The 26,186-nt window shown below is 40.5% G+C and overlaps 1 protein-coding gene across 1 annotated transcript in view; it reads right to left on the minus strand.

The window, feature by feature from the left end:
• Positions 1 to 5,678: 5,678 nt before the first annotated feature.
• The window catches only part of FMN1 (formin 1), a 235,391-nt gene continuing 214,883 nt past the window's right edge, over positions 5,679 to 26,186 (minus strand). Inside the window, exons 16-19 of the mRNA XM_075843377.1 lie at positions 20,004 to 20,055; positions 13,565 to 13,714; positions 9,247 to 9,331; positions 5,679 to 7,339 (exon numbers count right to left, since the gene is read on the minus strand). Coding sequence (XP_075699492.1) covers positions 7,295 to 7,339; positions 9,247 to 9,331; positions 13,565 to 13,714; positions 20,004 to 20,055 — 332 coding nt within the window. The 3' untranslated portion in view covers positions 5,679 to 7,294. The remainder of the gene's footprint in view (positions 7,340 to 9,246; positions 9,332 to 13,564; positions 13,715 to 20,003; positions 20,056 to 26,186) is intronic.

Genomic DNA, 26,186 nt, shown 5'->3' on the forward strand with positions numbered 1-26,186 from the left:
TATTACTTTGCGAGTAATACCGCTGTTTGGACCATCTGAGTTTGCGTTCTACCTGCTCCGTCAACAGAAGGTCCAGTTCCAAACTAGTGGCATCTACCGAGGTTTCATTAGCAATCGAGGGGTTCTGTTTCCAAGTATGTTCCTTTTGTTCTAACATGCGATATAAATCCGCGATTTTTCGTTCTCTATTTTTCTTTTTAATGGAGCCTAGTCGAATGAGGGCCCCCCGCAATGTGGCTTTATGAGCTTCCCACAATATAAATCGGGGAGGACGTAGAACCCACATTCAGATCAAAGTAGTCCTTTACCGCCACTTCCACTTGCGCGAAAGTATCTTTAGAGGACAAAGTAACCCCCACATTTTATGCAAGATCCAACATCTGGTATCCAGTCAACCAGGCAGAAATGCAAAAATTTTGGGGCATTCTTTTAAATATGGGCCTTGCAAAAAAGTCCACTTTAAGTTCATATTGGCCGACTGATGTCCTGTATGATACCCCCATGTATTGGGCAGTGATGAAATGCAAATGTTTTGGAGGTCATAATGCATTTTATCCACTATATTGATAATTTTCAATGTCCACCAGAAAATGACCCCAGGAATGATCGGCTATATAAAATAAGGCCTCTTATTAGCCATTTTGATAAAAAATTTGCAGAGGCATATACCCCAGAAATTAATCTTGTCGTTGACGAATCCCTGGTTTTATTCAAGGGGAGATTAAACTTCCATCAGCATCTACCCAGCAAAAGAGCCATATACAGCATGAAGGTTTATAAAATCTGTGAAAGCAATACTGGCTACACCCACTGTTTTAGGGTACATGAGGAAAAGGATATTCAAATTAACCTACCTGAATGCCCCCCCATGCTCAATATAAGTGGGCGAATAGTTTGGAACCTAATTTACCCACTATTAGACAAGGGGTAGCAGTTGTATGTTGACAAAATTTTACACATTGTATAAAAGTTATTTTCAAAGAAAAACGGTGGCTTGCGGCACGATTAGATGCAACAAGAAAGACCTTCCAAAGGCGCTGGTAAACCAGAAATTAACGGCCAGTGAAAGTAGGTCTCGGTCACGAGGACATAACGTTAGTTAAGTAAAGGGATAAAAAAAAAGATGTCCTTATGTTAACCTCCATCCATGCTGGTGAAAAGAGCCCTGTTTCTGTGCGAGGGACGAATGCCACCATTACTAAATCACTCTGCATACAGCAGTACAACAATCATATGTGAGGGTCCATTACTACAGAGAATACAGAGCCTAGAGCCAGTTTATGTCAAAGAAGTATCAAAAACCTTTATTTAAATATACAAAACAAAAAACATTTTAAAAAGATACATGACAGGAGAAAAACTCTAAATATGATCACCATAGAGACACATCAGGAGAGCCAGAGCAATAAATCACAAACCCCATTGCATCGGCTACTATAAGTTTAAGGCTAATAAAGAGTGTTACCCCCTTGAGGAAGCAGACACTGCGAAACGCACGTCGGGGCGCACACAGAGACCACTGGAAACACCAGAGAATACCTTATGGGTAAGAACAAGTGGATTACAGTGGCGTAACTACCGCGGTAGCAGTCGTAGCGGCTGCTACGGGGCCCGGGGCTTGAGGGGGCCCGTGCCGCCAGCCGACGCACCCACCCAAATGTCCGGTGGGCCTTATACAGGCCCTCTCATGCCTGTAGGTGTCGCTAGCACCGGAGGGGGCCCCAGTGCTAGCGGCAGCCAAATACATGTATTAGCACTGAATGGCCGGGCATGTTCCGTGCCTGACCATCCAGTGCCTTACAATGACACTGATTGGCTTCCATGCTTGGAAGGTGCTGATTGGCGGGGCAAGTCATTCTGCCCCGCCAATCAGCGTCATTGGAGGACGCTCGTTCAGCTCCTGCAGACATTCTCAGAAGAGAGCATGTCTGCATCGCCAGTGAACAGCGTGGGAACGGGATCATGTGAGTATGTCAAGTTTATATATTTTTTTCCTCATAAGAATGTGAATGGCATTATCTATAGTGGGGGGGGTCTATCTACAGGGGGGGTCGTCTTTATGTATAGGGGGTCTATATGTGGGGCAGTAGCTACAGGGGGGTCTATATGTGTGGGTGTGGGCCACTATATACAGGGGGCTCTATATGTGGGCCATTATATACAGGGGGGGTCTATATGTGGGGCAGTAGCTACAGGGGGATCTATATGTGGGGCAGTAGCTACAGGGGGGTCTATATGTGGGGGTGTGGGCCACTATATACAGGGGGGTCTATATGTGGGGCAGTAGCTACAGGGGGGTCTATATGTGGGGGTGTGGGCCATTATATACAGGGGGGTCTATATGTGGGCCACTATATACAGGGGGCTCTATATGTGGGCCATTATATACAGGGGGGTCTATATGTGGGGCAGTAGCTACAGGGGGGTCTATATGTGGGGCAGTAGCTACAGGGGGGTCTATATGTGGGGGTGTGGGCCACTATATACAGGGGGCTCTATATGTGGGCCATTATATACAGGGGGGTCTATATGTGGGCCACTATATACAGGGGGGGTCTATATGTGGGGCACTAGCTACAGGGGAGGTCTGTATGTGGGGATGTGGGCCACTATCTACAGGGGGTCTATATGTAGTGCACAGTCTACAGGGGTGGGCTATACGTGGGACACTATATACAGGGGGAGCTATATGTGAGACACTACGGAAGTGGGCTATACGTGGAGCACTAACTATAGGGGAAGCTATATGTAGGGCAGCACGGTGGCTCAGTGGTTAGCACTATTGCCTTGCAGCTCTAGAGTCCATATGTGGGCACTATCTACAGGGGGCACGGTATGTGTGTGTGTGTGTGTGTGTGTGTGTGTGTGTGTGTGTGTGTGTGTGACAGTTATATTTAGATGTGTTGAGAATTTTAACTTTGTTTATAGGTGCAGAAATGTTTTAAAAGTGAGAAGCTGAAGACATCTAAACGGAAAACTGCAGAAATGGGTCATGGCCAGGAGAAATCCATCATAGATGTCTGAACCGGAGGGAGAAGAAAAGAACTAGAATCTGAGACGTCACCGGTGAGTCACTTAATGTAAATGTTTATTCTGCCTCTAATCAGTACTGTAGTCACTGTATGATCTGCAGCGAGATGATGGTGGTATGATTTTTTTTGTGAAACCGCATCTCCCAGCATATCCTCACCATTGTTCCGGCCATGCTGGGAGCTGTAGTTTTACGCCGTACAAACCTATACGCAGTGGCGTAACTACCGCTATAGCAGCCGTAGCGACTTCTACGGGGCCTGCAGCATGAGGGGGCCCATGCCACCCGCCGGCACGGCCCCATCCCATGGCCGCAGGCTCCGCTAGCAGCCGCTATGGCTGCTACAGCGCGACGCCACTGAAGGGGTTGTTCCTACAAAAGACATGCATCCCCTATCCACAGGATAGGGGATACATGTGGGATCGCTGGGACGCCCAGCGATGAGAACGGGGGACCGAAAGTCCCCCCTAAGTTCTCCATGACAAACCTCGGACTTCCGGGGTCTGTGTCGGCAGCTCCATGGAAATGACTTGCGCACCGGTCGCGCTTGTGCGCATGTGTGACCAGCGCTCCTTTAATTTTTATTGAACTGCGCAGACGCCGGAAGTCCGAGGTTCGTCATGGAGAACTTCGGGGGACTTTCGGTCCCCCGTTCTCCTTATCGCTGCCAGCGATCACACATGTATCCCCTATCCTGTGGAGAGGGGATACATGTCTTTTGTAGGACACACTATAGGCCGTTTTTTTTTGGGGGGGGCTATATGGCGTTAGCTACAGAGGGGGTCTGTATGGCCTTCTCTACAGGGGGGGCTGTATGGCGTTATCTACAGAGGGGGCTGTATAGCGTTATCTACAGAGGGGGTCTGTATGGCGTTATCTACAGGGGGATGTATGGCGTTATCTATAGGGGGGCACTGTGTGGTGGAATCTATAGGGAGGCACTATCTACAAGGGGGGGGTTGTGTGATACCCAGCAGAGGGGGGGCCCCAGTCAAAAGTTTGCTATGGGGCCCTGTCTTTCCTAGTTACGCCCCTGGTGGCTTACTTTATGAAGATTTAGGGCATGGCTCACATTTTCCCTCTATTACACCACTTTACACTTGGACTGTTTATGTCCTGATTATGTATCTACATGTGTATAGATAGGAAACAACAACACTCTTTATTAGCCTTATACTTATAGTATCCCATGCAATGGGGTTTGTGATTTATTGCTCTGGCTCTCCTGATGTGTCTCTATGGTGATCATATTTAGAGTTTTTCTCCTGTCATATATCTTTTTAAAATATGTTTTTTGTTTTGTATATTTAAATAAAGGTTTTTGATACTTCTTTGACATAAACTGGCTCTAGACTCTGTATTCTCTGTAGTAATGAATTAATTATAGAGTTGCCTAAACAATACATAAGGGGGGATGTTCTTTGGAATAATACCTAGCCCAGTAATTTTTCTGTATCTGGAGGTTATTAATTATAATCATATGTGAGGGGTGGACCTTGCTGACACCCTATAGTGCAGTTAGAAAGTCCAGGGTCTGGTCTAAAACATTGGCCATCCATCTTGTGCAAATGGCACTATATAATTCGTTCACTATTTACAGGAAAGCAAAAAACCCAGGGACCTTACCTGAACTACCATGAAAAGGTCATAACGTTTTTTATATTTGGAGACCAGGGTGGGGAGACCGCGGCTACAACCCCAAGTGAGGCCAGCAGAGTAATTCTGGGACAGCATTTTCCATCCCAAGTGCCACCAACAGCTAACGAGACGTCCCCAAAAGAGATGCCGGTTGTGTTTAAAAAATGGAATAAGAAGAGACACAGGCTACCAGTGTTATACTTGCCCAGACAAACCAGGCCTCTGTATGCACTAATGTTTCCGCATATAACATTCGTCACTAGATTATAAAATTTTTTATGTTATTTGTACTCCCGTTTTGGCTCTTCAGACATTTTGATTACTTTATTTTCTGATTCATTCTCTACTTAAATTTTCACCCCATTTCTCATTACCATATTGGCCACTTATAATTTAGATTTCGGCAAGAGCCCAATCAAAATTAAATTCTCATTATACCCCTAGATGAATATCTTGGGGGTTGTTGTTTTATCAATTCCTTGAGTTATTTTTCCTTTGCCCTAACACCTCGAATGACTCGGCCTCATTGGGGCTATTTCCGAGCACAGAAGGACCAGCGAAATAAAATGTGGGGTGCATTTTCTCAGTTTACCTTGTACAAAAAAAATAATGCCAATTTCAAATTTTCACACTTGCTTCGCATAAAGCCTGGGAAAAAATGGTAGGGCCTAAATGCTCACTGCATCCCTAGATAAATACCTTAAGGGGTCCAGTTTTCAAAATGGGGTCACTTTTTGGGGGGTTTCTAATGTTCTCTTACTTATTAGACTATGTAAACTTTGCTTGGAGCTGAAAACAAAATTTACTGCAAAATTTCAATATGTACTGTTACAATTGTAAGCCCTAAAATATACTCCAGTTGTAAAAAAGAATTTAAAAAATTTGTATCACAAGAAAACATATGGAAATATATATTTATTAACAGATTTATATAATATATTCATACATTTTTACATATAGCAATTAAAATATGGGGAACAAAAAAAAATGTAATTTAACTTTTTCGGCAATTTTTTTTAACTTTTAATAAGTAAACGTAAACCATATTAATGAAATTTTACCACCAAAAGAAAGTACATTATGTGACAAAAAAAAAACAACAATTCGAGTTATTCCCTGATATATTTGCACGTCAGATTTCTAAAAATTTGTCTAGGTCCTTAAGGCCCAAACAGGCTGGGTCCTTAAGGGGTTAAAGCAGACTTTAAACTGCTTGATCCATACAATGACTGGGGCAAACAAAAGTGTTGTATCAATTAGATGTACTTAATATTGCACATGCTGGAATATCTTTTTGCAATGACCTGACCCATGCATTTTTATTTTTGGAAAAAAGGGCCAGGATGGGGAACATCCCTGATGCAGAGATCAAATAATAGGAAGATAACAAGAGGCACCAGCCCATGTACTGTATGATCACCTTCATAGAGGCTTAAAAATATGTACATACAGTAACGCCAACTGAGTTTTTTTTGCTAATAGTCTAAAAATGTTAGTCTGAATACTTTAGAATTTATTTAAAATACATTTTATTGAATTGATAGGGAAAAACTCCCCATGGAGATCTTTTCTTTTTGAGCATATAATAGTAACAAATATTGGATATTATGGCACAGGTCAAAATTGTACTTAGACATAAATAGGATTATACAATATGGTGATCTAGTCCTTTCATTCCTTAGGTTGCATCATGTGGTGGGAAATAATGCTCACAAAAGGAGGGACAGTAAAAAACATCCAGAGGACAATTACCCATATCTGTTGCTTTGACCTGAAACATGGTTGTACTTTCTCCCAACTATGAATAAGCCATTACATACAACAATCCTAAATGAATGAATGTAAGTTAGGGAAGGTCATTTAAAGGGCTATCAGCACACCACAGTGGGGCTCATTATATCTTCACATGCCTCATTGGTGCCACATCTCTTCTGCTCCGTTCCATTAGGCATGTCACTAAACCTCACTACACCTGCATAAATGCAAATATAAAAACAACATACAACATAATATTTCTCTAGTGCAAGATTTTAGCTGCTCAATAATTGTTGGGTATAAAAGAAAAACAAAAACAAAAACAAAATATACATATATACTTGGCTGCAAATTCCTACTGGACCTTGATGATCCAGTTTCAAAGCAGTCGTCTTGTGAAGTCTCTAAAACTCATCTATATACTGAACACATGAAGAGCGTTTATTAACAGATATTATCAAGCTTACATACATAAATAGATTTATATATATATTTATCTCCAATATTCTATACAAGAATATACAAGTGCATTCTATAAAAGTAGCAGAATTAAAACAATTGTTGCAAAAAAGGTTTCATTTTTAATCTGGGATTTAAAATAGTCCAGATTAGTTTAGTAAACCTATTTGCCGATTTTAAGCTCTCTCTCCCCCACTAGGGGTATATACACATTGGCTTTATAAGACCCCTACACCTTACAGGGCCATATTAGGTACCGATGTCTATTTACATATATAAGTCTATATATAAGGAGCGGTCTTCGCTTCAGACAGGTAGGAGTCGTCTCAGTATTGTCAGGCAGGTTGTGGGATTCCGACATGTAGTCTTTGCAGATGTGTTATATCGATGATGTAAATATATTGACATGTCTCAGTTGTTGGAGACACTCGCTTCTTTCTGCCGTAGTCTTTCCTTCTGTAATTCCAAAGGGAAATAAGAATTAAGAACCAGTTTTATCTTCTGGAAGACATATATAATGAGACTGGAAAGACTTTTCTTCTTCTTCTATTCACTATAGAAGCCTTTATAAGCTCATCACCTGCTTGACAGATGTCATTGTGATCGGACTCAGGAAATACAAGGAGTTGGTCAAGAGCAACTTTCTCTAATAGGTTACAGACTTGACATGGTTCCTTGCACCTCAGTAAAAGTGGTTTCGAGCCACCTCCTATTCGCATCCTAGCCTTTCAGACTGGCTGCAGCACCAGACATAACACAGAGACATCTCTCGTTAAGGCTGTCTAATGACGTCTTTCGCTCTGTACAAGCTGGATCAGATTCTCTCGGAGCATGAAGACACATTTCAGCCAATACTTTGATGACTTCTGCAAGGCTGGGAATTTCCACAGAACTGGGGGGGCAATTCAAATGCAGCCTCAAAGCAACAATTTGATTTGTGTTTTATTGGTATTTTACTTGTATATCCTCATATAAAAGGCATAGACTGTGTATCCTATAACAACATAAATTATTGTAATGTTTTCATTGGTAATTATATGATTGGAGTCGGTGACATATCACATTGTAGTCTAGGATGTCCCATAGGATGTTTTCAGTTACTGAGGTCTTACAGAAATCCATAGTCAGTCCGTTGCGAATATAGATGTTGGAATGATGTAGTAAAATGTCTGGAAGATGTTCTGCTTTCCTTCACCGGGGGCAAAAATTCTATTCACTGCATGTATCTAAATACCCTCACTAAGGTAGAGTGGTTTGTTGGCTCCCCCCAGCTCCCAGGGCAAATGCCCGCCAGCCCCCCAAGCTACATTATTTATGATCACCTATGGAATGATTACTTTTATTTTTTAAAATAACAGTTGACTTTCTACTGTCAATTGGGAAGAAAGATCCTTGAATGTAAAAAAATAAAAATAAAAGGAATAGTCTACCTATTCAGGTTAAAAGGGGTTGCCCGGTTTCAGCAAATTGATGTTATTTTTTATAGAACTAAAAGTTATACTATTTTCCAATCTACTTCCTGTATTAATTCCTCACGGTTTTCAAGATCTCTGCTTGTTGTTGATCATTAGGAACATTCATTGTTTACTTCCAGTAGATATAATTCTATCTATGGTCATGTGATGGACACACAGGTGCTGGGATCATTAGAAGACACAGCTCTGATACACATACTGTAACGAGCCCAGCACCTGTGTGTCCATCACATGATCATGGACAGAAATGCATCCACTGGAAGTAAACAATGAATGTTCCTACTGAATAACAATAAGCAGAGATCTTGAAAAACATGAGAGATTAATACAGAAAGTATATTGGAAAAGCGTATAACTTGATTATACAAAAATATATATATTACATTTACTGAAAGTGGAAAATCCCTTTAAGGTAACTGATGTATAAAAGTAGCAAAGAACTTCACAGGCTGGGTGGAATATATGTTCAATTAGCGACAATGATTAGCGTCAAATAAGTTCTATAAGATGCAGTCATTTAATGATCCAAAGCTGGATGGACCAGGAAACCATCAGATAAACAACACTGAAACTTAAAGGGAATTTCCACTTGGAATGTAAATGATACAATTCTGGCTGATCGCAGCTGCCACTAGTTGGATCTTAGGAGTTCATCCTATATGGTTTATTATTGAGTAAGGGTATACACAGTATACAGTAAGCTTCTAAGATTCTCTTAGTTGCAGCTACAGGTAGGCAGAATTTTACCATTTAACTCCATGGCATGGTAGGTTATGTGGATTTATAGCACTGTATCAGAAAAGAGCAACAACCCGTATAAAAAGTATATTATAACATTCATCAGCACAGAATTTTGGTACTATTTAGATTTAAAAACCTTATATTTACCAGACTGGCCGTTGGGTTAATCTTTTTAGTTTCAACTTTCTTTTCTGCTGTCAATTTATTCACAGACTCCTGAGCCAGACGAAGCCTGAAAAAATAAGAGATAAAAAAATAAATAAATAAAAAAATCATCAAAAAAATAATCCCAGTTCAAAAACCCACAGCAGAATTATACAATTACATTTCCTATGACCTGTAGTACATTTTCCTGCATATAGAATCATGAATGTACAAAATGAGTAAATAGTCACTCGTATGGGCATTTCACAGTTATAGCGAATGGATACCATTGGTTGACAGATTGGAAAGGATTAGATTATTCATTACTCATTGGCCCATAGCTGCCACTAGATGATGTGATTGATAATGTATGTATACAATTACTGGTAGCCCAGATGTATGCGGATTGGACCTCTCCTAGACAATTACTCGTCTGGTGTAACTATGATTTTTACATCATTATGACATAGCAGTAGTGTTTAAAATGATAGTTGTCCTTTGATTTTAAAGTCAGCATTTATCTTATCTCTTAAGGCTATGTGCACACACTACTTATCACTACATGAGCTCGGTACTAATTATAGTAAAAAAAATAAAAAATAAACCCTACCATCACATATTACTATTATAGGAGCCACCTCCCTTATTACTAGGAGTGATAAACTAATAAAAGGAGGCCAGCAAAATTGCAAGCAACTTTTCAATTGTCACAGAAAACCAAACATATTGGACAATTACGCAAAAGTGACAAGACCCATGCATTACAGGAGTGTATTATAGTGCTGTATATGCTACCCTGTAATACAAAATCAGAAGGGTCATGTTTAGATCACCAAAACGTAAGCCTACCCAGTTTAAAGACTAATTGAAATGTATTTTTTTTTCTTATAACTTGGTACAACGAAAAAAAATACATATAAAACGTAGTAACAAACATTAAAAAGAGTATATGAAAAAAATGGAAATAAGCAAAAACACAAAGTAGACAAGCAGAAGTGTTCTGCAAAATCATCTGGAAATCTCTAAAGTGTGTTGCCACTTAAAAAACATCCCCCCTCTCCCCTGCTGAAACTTTACGTGTCCCACAGGAGGCTGCAGATTCAACTCCAAAGTATTAAATGCATCTGGTTACCCTTTTCCCACCACACTGAGTTACACTGTTTAAATCTCTTAATTGATTTATTCAAGTCAATAAAATAAATGCCACGGTGCCCCATGCTGCTCAGTTCCCAAGTTTATGGTGGAACAAGACATTCAGACAACATTAAAGGAACGAGACATGGGGACAAGGGAGTGAACAGCGTGCAGAAATCAGCACACTTTTTATTAGCTCTATATAATGACATCACTAATACACAGTCATGGCGCTGGAGGGTGGCCACCTAGGTGTTAAGCAGTAGAGGTTTATATCATAGCAAAATTTTGGAAAGTTGCTCTGTGGCTTAGTGGATATAGGAGGCGCCCAATTGTACTCTGTAGAGCAGATTTAGAAAGACTGGCGTTTCATTCGCCAATCTTAGTTTAAAGTCCGTAGAGGTAAGATGCAACAAATTTATTGAGGCGGACACCGCTTAATAAAACTTATCGCAAGTAATTGGTAACTGTAAAGAAAAGTGTAACTTATCGGATTTGGCGTGTTTATCTTTTCAGGAGGATAGGTGGCTGATGGTGGGTTCACTATGGAGACTGAGGAGGGGGGGGGGGGGTCATCTACCCTTAATTTCCATTTCAACCGAAAAGAAACAGAAGGTGCCTGTGAAACGAGTGCACCACAAGGTGAACTCTATGCCAGTTATGTTGTATTTGTGACCTTGACACAGAAAAAAAGGTGAGCTTTGGAAGAGGGTTCTCTGTATAATTCTGTAAACTAAACTAAATGTAAAGCAATCCTCCGGGTTTTAATAGGTTTTTATTAGCCTTGACATCTTCGGAGATCTCCGAGCTAAAAGCTGAAAGACAGCAGGACTTTGTTACGTTAGAAGTTTTCCAAAACCGAAGCTATACTCTAAACAGGCCCCACATTTCAAAATCGAATGCACAAGACCCAACAATAAATGTTATATTCATTTATTTATAAATCAGTAAGTTCACCACAGATACCACACACATATATATATATATATATATATATATATATATATATATATATATATAAAACATCTTATTCTGATACAACGAATATCACTTTGATGAATATGTCATATTAACCATATACATTTTCTAAAAATACACACACATATACCTGCTAAGCTTTAAAATTTGGGACCTCTCCCACACTGGCTTACCCTACCATTTCCTGTTGTTATCTCAGTTGCTATTCGCTGCCGTGATCATGTGATGCTAAACCACACTATGAGGACAGCTGGAAACTGTTGGGGTTGCCAGTGACTGGCAGCATGAGAATAATGCTTAATTCTAAGAGGTAGTGAGTTCGAATTTAAAAATTGAGCCACATGCACGTGTTTTCAAGTACTGGAAAACCCCTTGAAAGGGAATCGGTCACTAGATTTTAGGGCACTATACCACCAGCATGTCGTTATACTGCTTGGGTTTAGCATTCTAAACTTGCCCCCTCTCAAAACTGTCAGTTTTTGCATTTGTTTTAAAAATAAGTTAATACAGAGTGTGCTATATGTCAATTATCAGAGAAGATTCCGGAGAGGAGTCTAACGGCATCCTGCACATGCTCAGATGAAGCAGAGGACAGAACATCTGGATTCCTCTCAGAACTCTTCTCTGGTCATTTACATACAGCGCACACTGTTTATAACTTGACAAAATGCCAAACCTGACAGTTTTGAAAGGGGCATGTTTAGGATGGTAAACCCGGGCAGAACAACAACTTGCTGGTGATTTAGTGTCCTGAAATCTAGTGACAGGCCCTCTTTAAAGGGAATGTATCGTCTATATATTTTTTTTCCTAATTAAAACCAGATTGTGAAACATAATTTTTTCTTCTAATCTGTTTTTCAGATTTATTTTTTTAAATCATTTTTTTGTACAGGATTATGAAAGGAAGCCATCTTACCTGAGCTGCTGTTAACAGCATTTAAATAAATGTACTTTACAGCAGCCACATGGACCATAGGAACCTGTGAACAGGAGCGGAGGCATTGACTTCTATGGGAGAGTTTTCTAGGCATGCTCTGTAACCTGTGCAGAGGTCATTGGGCAGGGTGGGGGTGGAGGGGAGCTGTGTCCATCACCTATTGTTAATGGCGGATCCTGTGTTATCTATATATACAGGTGTTACCTTTTATTGTAATCCTGCTTGTGATGACTGCCGAAAAGTCATCTCCACAGAACAGGAAGTGTCAGTGTATTGTGAGGCTCAGTGGCCAAAGTGAAAACTGCAAGATTTTAGCATTATTATTATTTTTTTAATATAGATAATGACATAAAAAATTAATGACCTAAAAATATGTTTAACATAATAACTTGTTTTAAACAATAGGTAATTTTCTAATGACACATTCCCCTTAGGGGTGTGACTTTCACTGGTGTCCCAGTATTTGCGACGGGGCTGGTTTTCAGACTTTCAAAACCAGGACAAAAGCCTAAAAGGGTCTAACAAAATTAGAAACCTATAATAGGAGTATTGATGAGATAGAGATTTCTTGTAAGCTCCTGTACTACTTCTATATGGTTTACCTGTAGAAGATGATGGCCCTAATAAAATAGATTGTTTAGCAGACATAGCCATATACCCTGCGCCATCCATTCCACAAATGCACAGAGCTTGTAGCGCAGTGCTTCCAAACATGCACAAGGCATAGGGGGAAAGGTGTTACTTCTTATGTTCCTGATCTCAAGTCCGCTCAGATCAGACCACAGAATGACAAATCCCAAGATGTCCAAACGTTGATCAGACTCTGACCTGCTACTACTGAAAACAAACATCCGGCTTGTTCTGTTCATTCAAAAAGACAGAAGTTTGTGCCGTTTGGATGTTGGGGCCAACATCAGCTTCATTTTATGTCAGACACCAGAGAAAATGAAAAAAAAAAAAAGATAAGAGGAAAAAAGCAACAGAGAAGGCGGGGGAATCTGTTCCAAATTAGCAGAGGTCTCCTTTCATTTTACTAGCAAGTAATTGGAAGTGGTAAAGAAAAGTGTAACTTATCGGATCTGGCGTGTTTATCTTTTCGTGAGGACAGGCGGCCGCTGGCGGGTTCCCTCTGGAGCCCTGGGGGGGAAATCACCTTCCCTTGATGTCCATTTGATCCGAAAAGAAAACAAAGGCGCCTGTAGAACGAGTGAGTGTAATTTGGGCGGCCCAGATGCCGAGTAATGCAAGGAAGGGCCTTGATTGGAAACGTACCTTTCTGTGGAGAGGACTTTGCTCTCTCGTTTCCACACAGCCTTGAAGTCGCCGCAGAATTCGTACCACACCACAAAGAAGGAATTGGGACTGATTTCCTTCTCACCGGCCTTTGGCTTAGCTCCAAAAAATCCAACCGTTTCTTCAAAGCTGCGAATGGGAAAAAGAGCTGTCAGCAAACAAGATCTCCTGGTGGGAAGACATATATCCCTTCAAACCACCAGCCTCAACCCTGAATAAAAAAAAAAAGATGGCTCACTCTGTATGATCCTGCAACTCTAACCCTATAATCCTGTACAAACCCACTTATGCATAAAAGTTACACTTGTGATCTGGGTGCAACTTTAATACGATTTAGCGTTGCAACTTTTTTCTTTCTTTCTGGTGTTAAAATAAAGTGAATATTTGGTATCTGCATCTTACGGACAGAGTCATAGCTAGGCTTCCCCCCACCCAGGGCAAAGATTCAGTTCACTGCCCTATCCTTGTATCTAAATACCACGGCCAAGGCAGGTTGGCTTCTCGGCACCCAGCACCCGGGGCCAATGATCCAGCCACCCAACTGCCCAGCTACGTCCCAGGTCTCATGACAAGTTAAAGTTTTCTCCACTTGTGTAAAAAGCTGCATTGTACCTCCAGCACAATAAATAGTCGCAGTTGTAATAAGTTGCACAAATGTTTTCCTCTGGATGCTTTGGTCACTCAACAAGTCTCCATATAGCCATAGTCTGCTTTTGTAGATATTTTTTCTACAACCAACCAGAAGTGACCAAATGCTTTGTACAAATATAAAAAAAACTGACTGTGGTTGTAACCAGACTTGTGTTCATGGAGAAAATGTTATTATATGGCCTTGACGTGTTTTGCTATTTTGGGAATTGCTTTTTGCTGTAAAAATTGTCATAGTGATAAAATACGGTAGTGTATGCATGTTTAGCTTAGGCAAAAGCTCGGATGAAGAATATTTTGGATGTTGGCCTTATCTATAAATCACATCAGGGTCGGGTTCGGTTCATCGGTTCTGTCCGACCTTCTCTTTCGGGGAACGGAAACCATAGCTTCCATTTATATTACTATTGATTTCAATGGTAATGCGTCCGTTGCAATTGGTTTCCGTTTGCTTCCGTTCCGTAATGTTCCGTTTTTTTCACGGAAAGAATAGCGTATTAGACTACGCTATTGTTTCCGGAAAAAAAAGGAAACTTTACAAAATGGAAACAAACGGAAAGCAACTGCAACGGAAGCATCACTATTGAAATTAATGGTAATGCAAATGGAAGCCATGGTCTGCGTTTGGCTTCCCGTACATCAGTACCTCCGACAGAAAGGATGAACAGAACCGATGAATGGCAGTCCAACGCTGAGGTGAACAGGACCTTAGGGTGCAAAATTTTAAATATACGGTCTGTATTAATTCCTCACAATTTTAAAGATCACTGCTCGCTGTCATTCAACAGGAACCTTCACAGTTCACTAACAGCCAATACAAATCTGTCCTGATCATGTGAGGGACACAAGGTGCACGGCTCGTTACAAAGAGATCTCAGATAACTGTACTATATCAAGCCATGCACCTGTGTGATAATCACATAACCAAGACAGATTTTTATCTACTGAATGTAAACAAGGTTCCTGTTGAATGACAACAAGCAGTGTTCTTAACCCCTTAGTGACCAGCCCATTTTAGGCCCTAATGACCAAGCTATTTTATTCATTTTTCTATAGTCACATTCAAAGAGCTATAACTTTTTTATTTTTTCTCCGCGTTTGAACTCTTGTGCACAGGCACAGGCATGATCCGACATGCTTTATCCAGAATCTATGCGTTCTTGATCTCGCCCACCAACCTGCCGCCACCTCCGTATTTGCTCAGCTGGGAGAGGGATCTGGGCGAAACATTTACACCTGAACAACAAGACCGTATGTTCGCCATGACACGTAAGTCCTCCATGGCCAGTAGATTTCAAGAGGCTTGAGGTTTAAGATATTGTCCCGTTGGTACAGGGTGCCTTCCAGATTGCATGCTATGATCCCGGCGGTCTCGCCATTATGCTGAAGATGTGGGGACCATGTGGGTACGATCCTGCATATTTTCTGGGACTGCCCACTCCTGACTGGGTTCTGGTCCGAGGTGTGGCGCATTTCCTCAAAGTTTACGGATTACCCTCTGCTGAAATCCCCGGGCCTTTTCCTGCTTCATCTGTGTGAGGTCCCGCTGCCAGTGTATAGACGTTCGGTAGTTAGACACCTGGTAAACGCGGCTAGGGCATGTGTTCCTGCACTGTGGAGACAGTCCTGTCCGCCGACGGTGGGCATGTGGTTCAACAAGATCCAGGAAATCATGAGAATGGAGGACCTCACGGCATTAATGAAGGGGACTCATGCCTCCTTCCTAAAAACATGGCGTGAATGGATTTGTTTCCAAACGACCGAGGAATATAAAATCATCATGGCCTCGTGAATTCCTGTCCAGACCCGGAGTGTCAGGTCAGCTCCCCCCACTTCCCTTCTTCTTTTCTCACTCCCCATTTTCTATTCTTTCTTTCCTTACTAATTGGCCTCTCCTTCTTTCTGTCTCTGGTGCTCTCTTTAATGCTCTTAAAGAGGCTCTGTCACCAGATTTTGCAACCCCTATCTGCTATTGCAGCAGATAGGCGCTGCAATGTAGATTACAGTAACGTTTTTATTTTTAAAAAACGAGCATTTTTGGCCAAGTTATGACCATTTTTGTAATTATGCAAATGAGGCTTGCAAAAGTCCAAGTGGGTGTGTTTAAAAGTAAAAGTCCAAGTGGGCGTGTATTATGTGCGTACATCGGGGCGTTTTTAATACTTTCACTAGCTGGGCGCTCTGAAGAGAAGTAACATCCTCTTCTCTTCAGAACGCCCAGCTTCTGACAGTGCAGATCTGTGACGTCACTCACAGGTCCTGCATCGTGACGGCCACATCGGCACCAGAGGCTTCAGTTGATTCTGCAGCAGCATCAGCGTTTGCAGGTAAGTCGATCTTACCTGCAAACGCTGATGCTGCTGCAGAATCAACTGTAGCCTCTGCTGCCGATGTGGCCGACACGATGCAGGACCTGTGAGTGACGTCACAGATCTGCACTGTCACAAGCTGGGCGTTCTGAAGAGAAGAGGATGTTACTTCTCTTCACAGCGCCCAGCTAGTGAAAGTATTAAAAACGCCCCGATGTACGCACATAATACACGCCCACTTGGACTTTTACTTTTAAACACACACACTTGGATTTTTGCAAGCCTCATTTGCATAACTACAAAAATGGTCATAACTTGGCCAAAAATGCTCGTTTTTTAAAAATAAAAACGTTACTGTAATCTACATTGCAGCGCCGATCTGCTGCAATAGCAGATAGGGGTTGCAAAATCTGGTGACAGAGCCTCTTTAAGCACATATAGGACATACCATGCACGGCTGCAGGTTCAGGGTGCATACCGGAGTTTTCTTACATAAGTGTTTTCAGTGACATGGTACTCTCAGGTGAACTCATGTGTTGATGTGAGGCTGATAACTGTTCTGTGATCTGTTGCATGATTTTCAATGCCATTTTTGCACTATTTTGTGTATATTATTTGTAAGATTTGTGATATAAAATAACAAAATGACAAATAAAAGAATTTATAAAAAAAAACAAAACTTTTTTATTTTTTCATCTACATAGCTGTATGAGGACTTTTTTGCGGGATTAGTTGTACTTTTTAATAGCACCATTTTAGGGTACGTATAATTTTTTTTATTAACTTTTTTTGGGGGATTATAAAAAAACCCTGAAATTCCACCATTGTGCTATGCGTTTTTAAATTGATGCCGTTCACTGTGCGGCGTAAATAACATGTTACCTTTATTCTATGGGTCGGTACGATTACGGCGATACCACATATGTAGAGGTTTTTTATGTTTTACGACTTTTGCACAATAAAAACACGTTTGAACTAAAATTATTTGTTTTTGCATCGTTGCTTTCCAAGAGCTGTAATTTTTTTATTTTTCCATCAATGTAGTGATTTTTTGGGCTTGTTTTCTGCGGGATGAGACGTCGTTTTGATTGGTACTGTTTTGGGGTGCATGGGATTTATTGATTCATTTTTATTATGACTTTTTTGGAGGGCAATGGAAAAAAAATTACATATTAACTTTATTAATGGAGTCATTACGGTCGCGGCGATACCACATATGTGTACTTTTATTTTATTTTTACACTATAACTAAATAAAACCAGTTTTTATGGAAAAAAAAATTTATTATTTTTTTTTACTGTACTTTTTATTAATAATCTTTATTTCACTTTGATTACTTCTTTTATTAGTCCCACTAGGGGACTTTACTGTGCGATCTTCAGATCGCTGCTATAATGCTTTGGTATAATTCGTATACCAGAGCATTATTGCCTGTCAGTGTAAATCTGACAGGCAATCTGTTAGGACGTGCCTCCGGCGCGTCCTAACAGGCATATGTCCAGGGCAGACCTGGGGGCTTTGATCAAGCCCCCGGCTGCCATGACAACCCATCGGAGACCCGCGATTGCATTCGCGGGCCGCCAATGGGTGACAGAGGGAGTGCACTCCCTCTGTAAACAAAGTTAAATGCCGCGGTCGCTATTGACGGCGGCATTTAACGGGTAAACTTCGATCGCGGGCGTTGGAGCAGGAGCTCAGCTGTCATCAGACAGCTGAGCCCCGGCTCCAGCCTGCACGGGAGACCCGTGCAGGACTTCGACTAAGCGAACGTGAATAGGCGTCAGCCTAGCCTAAGGCCCCTTAGTGACGAACGTGAAAAGGCGTATTGTTGGTCACTAAGGGGTTAAAAACCGATAGGAATTGATTCAAAAAGTATATTAGAAAATTGCATAACTTCATTACACAATGAATAAACTTAATTTGCTGAAACAGAAATAGCCTTTTAGACTATGTTCACATGGTGGATTTTGCTTGGCGGGAAGATTCCTACTCCCATTTACTTCAATGGAAGGTTTGGGGCGGAATCCACCCAAAGATCGGGCAGGACACTTCTTTTGTCTGCTAGTTGAAAAATCAGCTAGCGTTAAAAAGAAGCTTCTGACTCCCATTGAAATGAATGGGAGGCTGAATTTTACCGTGGTATCCGCGGCAAAATTTCTGCCGTGTGAACATGGCCTAAATATGTAATGCCATTGTGAAACCGAGAATCACACGTCTGTTTTGGATACATTTTCTTTTTAAATTACAATTTAATGCAGTAATATTACAACGGTAAAAACTGCAGCAAAAATGTTGCACAATATGTGAATAAACGGCACGTGTAAAGAGGGCCGCAGTTCAAAATATCTGGGCTAAAGTCAAATGCTTTACATCTTCTGTGCTACATCTTGTACCCAAGGTCTCCAGCCTTATTTTCTGTTTTCTTCTGGTCAATTTATCCAAAAATAACAAACAGCAAAAAATTTTTTATGGACAAACTGGAGAACCACAATGAATGGCAAAGATAAGTGATACAGGTCAAATAATAATATGAACACATAAGCCGCATGAACCGTAAAATGATGATAATTACAAACAGGATAACCTCTACAAGCCTCCCCAGCTTAAATGTTTTTTTATTGACACTGGAAAACAAAAATCCTAGAATAAACACAGGGGGGGGGGGGGGGGAGGGTTCGTTGTGTGCTGTGTGAAGACTGTATTATTCTGCTTTTCATACACAGCATTTTCAATAACTGTTAGGGCCCCATGCAGGGACTCTCTGGAATTGTGTGGACTCCTAGATTGGGCACCTGAGTATCAAGTACTGCCTGGTGAGTGATTGCAGCCTTCGGATACATTCACACGCGGAGTCAAAAACGGCTGAAAATTATAGAGCTGCTTTCAAAGATTTTCAGACGTTTAGAGCTGAAAAAAAATTTTCAGGCATTTTTTGGAGCAGTTTTTCTATTGACACAATGAAAAACAGCTTCAAAAACTGCTCAAGAAGTGACACGCTACTTCTTTTTACAGGGAGTTTTTTTACGCCCCGTCTGAACATGTTTCAGTACGGGACAGTCTTCCCACAGGGAGGCTAGGAGCCCGGCTCCCTGAACAGTGTTCGGTCCGGGAAACGCAGCCGACATGCGGTCTGTATATCACGGACCGAACCCGGCCGTGTGAATAAGGCCTAAGGCTGGTAAATTAAAATTCCTCAGGTTTACGAATTTTAAAAAATAATAATTTAAATCCAGCATTTCTAGGACTAGTGTGGTCCCGGTCTATTGGACTTTATGGATTCAGGAATTATGATAATGTGGAAAATTTTTCATTTTATTTCTGCAATTAGGCACCATATTTTTCCAGATTACCATAATTATTTTGGTTTTAGATAAAACCATACAAACACAGCTAATGAATTTTTATAAATTGTAAAATGGGACTGAAAATCTATTTATACAAGAAATAGTATCATTTGTTACCTGTTGTGTGCTTTACTTAGATTATTTTCTTCAGTTTTATGTTCTTCTTTGGCTAAAATAAAAATACAAAACAGTAAATTTTTAAATTAATGATTATAATCTTAGCTCTGTTACAGGAAGATCCGCATCATAATCATTTAAAAGGGAAATAAAGCAAGACTTAATTTACCATGATTTTGTCTATATGAAAAAAATGTAACGTTTAGGCATGCCGTGGTTTTAAACGGGTTAGAAAAAACAATGTCTCCTTTCTTTCAAAAACAGCGCCACAACTTTCCATGGGTTGTGTTTGGTATTGCAGCTCAGCTCTATTGAAGTGAATGAAGCGGAGCTGCAATACCACATACAAACTGTAGACAGACGTGTTGCTCTTTTTGAAAGAAAGCAGCCATGTTTCCTAATGCTGGACAACCCCTTTAAAGTTTAAATTATATGAATGAGATTTGTTTTTATTCCATTCACTTCAATGTAACATCTGGCAGCTCTACCCAATATACAATAAAAACAGCGTATTAAAGTACCCTAAATAGACCTGTATCTAGAAGGTCTAACTTCTGATGAGTCTCCTTCCTGACAAATTGAAGACAAAGGAACTTCAAATGTCTCTTTGGCATGTTTATTGACAAGTCAGTGTATGGATAAAAAAATAAATAAAAACTTAAAAAAAAAAAAAAAAAAGTGTTCAAAATGACTAAATATCTCTCAACAGGACAATAATGAGCTACTTGAGAGTTGGCATAGTAAATTATTACTCCAACTACTTCCAATACAATCTCCTAGGGGACTCAAAATAGCGCTGCTCAGTTGCCACGTTGTCATGCCCAACTCAGGCGGCTTGAACTGCAGCCTAGAAGGGACGGTGGGGCATCTCTAGACCTGCATTGCTCTGCATTGTAATGAATATACATTACTTTGTAGAAGTTTGTTTTCATCAATGGGTCTTTTTCTATTGATAGATATGATTGTACTCAAAAGTATGGACTTTTTTTTGGTTTCTGACAACACCGCTAAATAAAACGGAGCTTGTGGAGCAAAAATATAAACATATCTATAAGTGACCAGTTTGATAAATACTGCACAACTGTTTGACACTATGTAGACACGTAATTGCTCTATATGAGACAGGTATGGCCCTCTCTGGACACTGTTTGCCATACTACGGGTACTTAATGGATCTATGTAGGAAAAGTATGACACACTGGGTACAGTTTCACTTTACAGTGAAATTGGAAAGTCTTCAGACCCTTTCAATTTTTCCACATTTTCTTATGTTGAGGACTTGTGCTAAAATAAAAGAAAATTCTAGTTATTCCCCATTATTCTGCACTTAATACCCCATAATGACAAAGTGAAAACAGAATTTTAGAAATTTTTGCAAATTTATTAAAAATAAAGAACCTCCAATTTTGCATGGACAGAAGTATTCAGACCATTTGCGATGACCATTGAAATTCGAGTTCTGGGGGCCTCCCATTTCTATAGATCATCTTTGAAATGTTTATTCACCTTGGTTGGAGTCCACCTGTGGTAAATTCATTTGATTGGACATGATTTGGAAATCCAAACCCCTGTCTATATAAGGTCTCACAACTGACAATGCATATCAGAGAAAAAACCAAGACACAAGGAGGAAAAAAAAACTGCCTGTTGAGCTCAGAGACAGGATTGTGTGAAGGCACAGATCTGGAGAAGGGTACAAAAAAAAATTATTCCTCCGCTGAAAGTTCCCAAGAGCACAGTGGCCTCCATAATTCTTAAATGGAAGAAATTTGGAACAAACAGGACTCTTCCTAGAGCTGGTCGTCCCACTAAACTAAGTAATCGGGGTAGAAGGGCCTTGATCAGAGGGGTGACCCAGAATCTAATGGTCACTCTGGCTGAGCTCCAAAGATCACTGCAGCACTTCACCAATCTTGGCTTTATGGTAGAGTGGCTAGAAAGAAGCCTTTTCCTATTAAAAGACACATGAAAGCACGCCTGGAGTTTGCAAAAAAAGCACCTAAAGGACTCTCAGACTGTGAGAAACAAGATTCTGTGTTCTGATGAAACCAAGATTTAACTTTTTGGCCTCAATTCTAAATGTCATGTGTGAAATAAACCATGCACTGCTCATTACCTGCCCAATACCATCCCTACAGTGAAGCATGGTGGTGGCAGCATCATGCTGTGGGGGTGTTTTTCCAGCGGCTGGGACAGTGAGACTGGTCACGGTTGAGGGAAAGATGAATGGAGCAAAGTACAGAGATATTATTAATGAAAACCTGATCCAGAGTGATCTGGACCTCAGACTGGGCCGAAGATTCACCTTCCAACAAGACAATGACCCTAAGCACACAGCCAAGACAACACAGGAGTGGCTTAGGCACAACTCTGTGAATGTCTTTGAACGGCCTAGCCAAAGACCTGACTTGAACCCAATTGAACATTTCTGGAGAGACCTGAAAATCGCTGTCCACCGACGGTCCCCATCCAACCTGACAGAGCTTAAGAGGATTTGCAGAGAAGTATGGCAGAAAATCCTCAAATCCAGGTGTGCAAATCGTGTGGCATCATACCCAACAAGACTGGATGCGGTTATCGCTGCCAAAGGGGCTTCAACTGAGTACAGAGTAAAGGGTCTGAATACTTATGTCAACGCGATATTTTAGTTTTTCCTTTTCAATAAATTAGCAAAGATTACTAATATTCTGTTTTCACTTTGTCATTATGGGGTATTGAGTGCAGAATGATTGAGAGAAACTTGAATTTTATTTTATTTTAGCACAAGGCCTCAACATAACAAAATGTGAAAAAATTTAGAGGGTCTGAAAACGTTCCCAATGCATTGTATATGGGTGCTGTATTACGCAATGTGTATCTGTACACTGTATGGCGCTCTCTGGGCAATATGTGCACTATTTTTTCACCCGGGCCCAATATATCCACATATAAATATGGGTGTTACTAAACCAGGGTCAATGGTTTAAATATATGCCGCCCGAGACAAGTGTCCTGCACATTGTGGTCCCACAATGGGTGGCATGAAGCTTCTCCGTTGACTCAATCCCCCCATCCCTCCAAACTTTGTACAACCTAATAGGTAGCATAGAAGATCATAGCAATGATAAACAGGATTTTTATGCATTATTTTTATTTTGTTTTTGAAGAGAAATTTGGAAGAAAGTCAACGTGTGAATACTGGCACCTCCTATTTCTGCCTTACTGAACCAAACTGATCATGATGCAAATTTCTTTAGCTCATAGGCATTAGCCTCCTGCCATCAGCTATTAAATCTTTGGTCGGCACCAAGTAAGCCCAGATGGATAGCATCATATTTTCTTAAGTAATACTGGCTTTTGACGTTGCTTAAAAAGCCAGTAATCGTGTGGTTGCCAGCGAGCATGAACCAAGATTATTCATGTTCTTTACTCTTCTTATAGCCAAGTCACTTAGCATGTGTGAGCATATATAGAGGATCCTATTATCCTATGATCCTGTTAACATTAAATACTTACATGGCGGTTTATAGAGTATTTAGTCCATCAAACCTTAAAAGCTTTTGGTGCTCTCGAAACCGTTTGAGTTACTAAATTATGTTATGTACAACAAAATGACCAAAAACATGCAATTTATCTGTACAATACCCCTGCTGAAAGCGATGATAATAATAATAATAATAATGTATCACTTTGGAAAACTGAGTAATTAGAAAAAAAAACAATAAATTAAATAAAAAATAAAATTAAAATTAAAAAAAAGAATAAAGGAGTAGAATGAAGATAATCTCAAGGCCCAGTGCAATATTTCTTGACAAAGTGCACAATCCTTTAAGGTTTCAATTCCATGACCTTAAATAGGTGATCTGAGTTTACGTCAATTTAAAAAAAAAAAAAAAATCACATTCAAAATGAAAATAAACTAAAAACTCCACACAACCATGTACAACATTTACAAGGACTACCATTGGAATATAGTAAATAGAAACGTATGTAACATTGTATCATACAACTCAAGCTACACAACCTTCTGATGCCAAAATGTCCTATGCTACCAACCTATCCCCAGTTGATATGCAGGAACAGTGCATGCTGGGAAAGCCCCCATCAGGCTCTCCACCTCACTGCAAAATCAGGAACCTACAAAGAGTAATTACCGAAAAGTGCATTATTGAGGAGACAATGTTCATATTTACCCAGGTTATAGACTTATTCTCAGTTCAATGGTCAGTTCACCTCCACAAAACTCCAGGAAATAGAGAACACAGTTGTAAAAAAACAAACTGCAGGGGTTATAAATGCACACTCTGCTACCACTCTGTGAATAGAATTCCATATTCTCCAGTGTTTCACAAATAGAATACCAGCACCAAGCAGATAACACACGTATAACAGAAAGCTGGCACACAAATAACCTGTGCAACGGAGACCTAACCATGATTACGTTTTATGGTCATCCTTCCCCCGATAAATAAGGACGGGCCCCACTTGTTCTTGCAAGCTTATATTCACATGACATGGAATCACAATGCAGAAGAAGTTTTTCAAGGTACCACTATCCTAAAGAATGATAAATACATTCTGCGGTTTCTTCAGATTTTCCCCTTACATGATAGTTTGAGACTATGTAAATGGGTTTTTCCATGAATAATTCTTATCAAAGAGAAGATCCGCTTTGGACGATGCCTTTTTGTTAGATGGTCCCCTGATTAGTGGGAGCCCCACAGCAATCTCCTATGATTTGCAGGGAAGTGTTTTGTCCTGCAGCGCCACCACAGAGGCTATGAAGCATTGCACAATTCCCATTGAAATCAATAAACTCTGTATAATGCACAGATGTGTTCGTTCTCCCGGAGCAAGAGATGCTCTTTGAAGCCGCTCTCCACTCTGGTTAATAGAGGAGGATCCTGAAAGGCCCCCCCCTTATTTATTTAGAATTCCCTAATAAGGCATTTAAAATGGAATTTGTAAGCCAGACAACCCGTTTAACCCCTTGGCGACAAGCCACATACTATTACGTTGCTGTCGCCAAGGGGAAGTATGGAGCGCGCTCACGGGCTGAGCGCACTCCATACTCGGCGGGTGACGGCTGTGTAATACAGCCAACACCTCACTCCAGCAGGCGGAATCAAAGTTCACTTTGATTCCACCTGTTTAACACTATAAATGCCACGGTCAATCCTGAAAAAGTGTTAAAATCCCAGGGTCAAACCTTTAAAGTGTTAGAAGCAGGGGGCCGCCCCCTGAAACACACCATCGCGCTCCCCCGTCATGCAATCGGCTGTTTACAATGGTTGTTATGGCAGCCTGGGGGCCTAATAATGGCCCCCAGGGCTGCCATCTTTGTACTCATTTGAAGCTCTGCCTCTGGCAGGGATTCAAAGGAGACTGTCCGTATCATGATATACTGCAATAAGCAATCCAACGATCACTGGTTCAAGTCTCCTAGGGGGGACTATTAAAAAAAGTACAAATTAGTTAAAGTGTTTTTTTGGTATCGGTAATGGTATCTGTGAAAACTACTGCTTGCCTCACAAAAATTAGGCCCTCACATCGCTAAATTGACGGAAAAATAAAAAAGTTTTGGTTCTCAGAACATGGCGACAAAACGTTTTTTTTTAGCAAATAGTTTGCTAAAACAAAACATATAAATTTGGTATCAACCTGTAGAATAAGGTGCACATGTAGTTTTTACCGCCTGATGGACACCGTAAAAAGAACCCCCCCCAAATAAATGGCGTAATCACTGTTTTTTCCCATTTCATACCACAAATATTTTTTTTTAAGCTTCCCATTATGCGGTACAATAAATGAGGCCATGACAAACTACAACTTGTCCCGCAAAAAACAAGCCCTCATACGGCTAGGTCAACAATAAGAAGAAAAAAAGAAGAAGCTATGGGTTTTGGAAGGCGGGAAAAAACGAAAATGAAAAAGCTTAAATTGGCTGTGTCTCCAAGGGGTTAAGCGATCAAATATACATTCTGCTGTGTGTAACTTGAAGTATTTTCACACATACAAGCTAGAGATGGTGGGGAAAGTCAATGACGAGATAACTCTAGCACTGTCATGCCTCCAGGAAAATGTCTATTTTCTGGCAAAAACTCGACAAAAAATAATCGATTCCCTGACAAACCTCTGTTGTTGAGCAGGACCTGGAATTACATGAACAGTTTTCTTAAGCAACTTGGCCTTTCTAGCAAACAA

Source organism: Rhinoderma darwinii, chromosome 12, assembly GCF_050947455.1.
Source record: "Rhinoderma darwinii isolate aRhiDar2 chromosome 12, aRhiDar2.hap1, whole genome shotgun sequence".
NCBI lineage: Eukaryota > Metazoa > Chordata > Amphibia > Anura > Rhinodermatidae > Rhinoderma > Rhinoderma darwinii.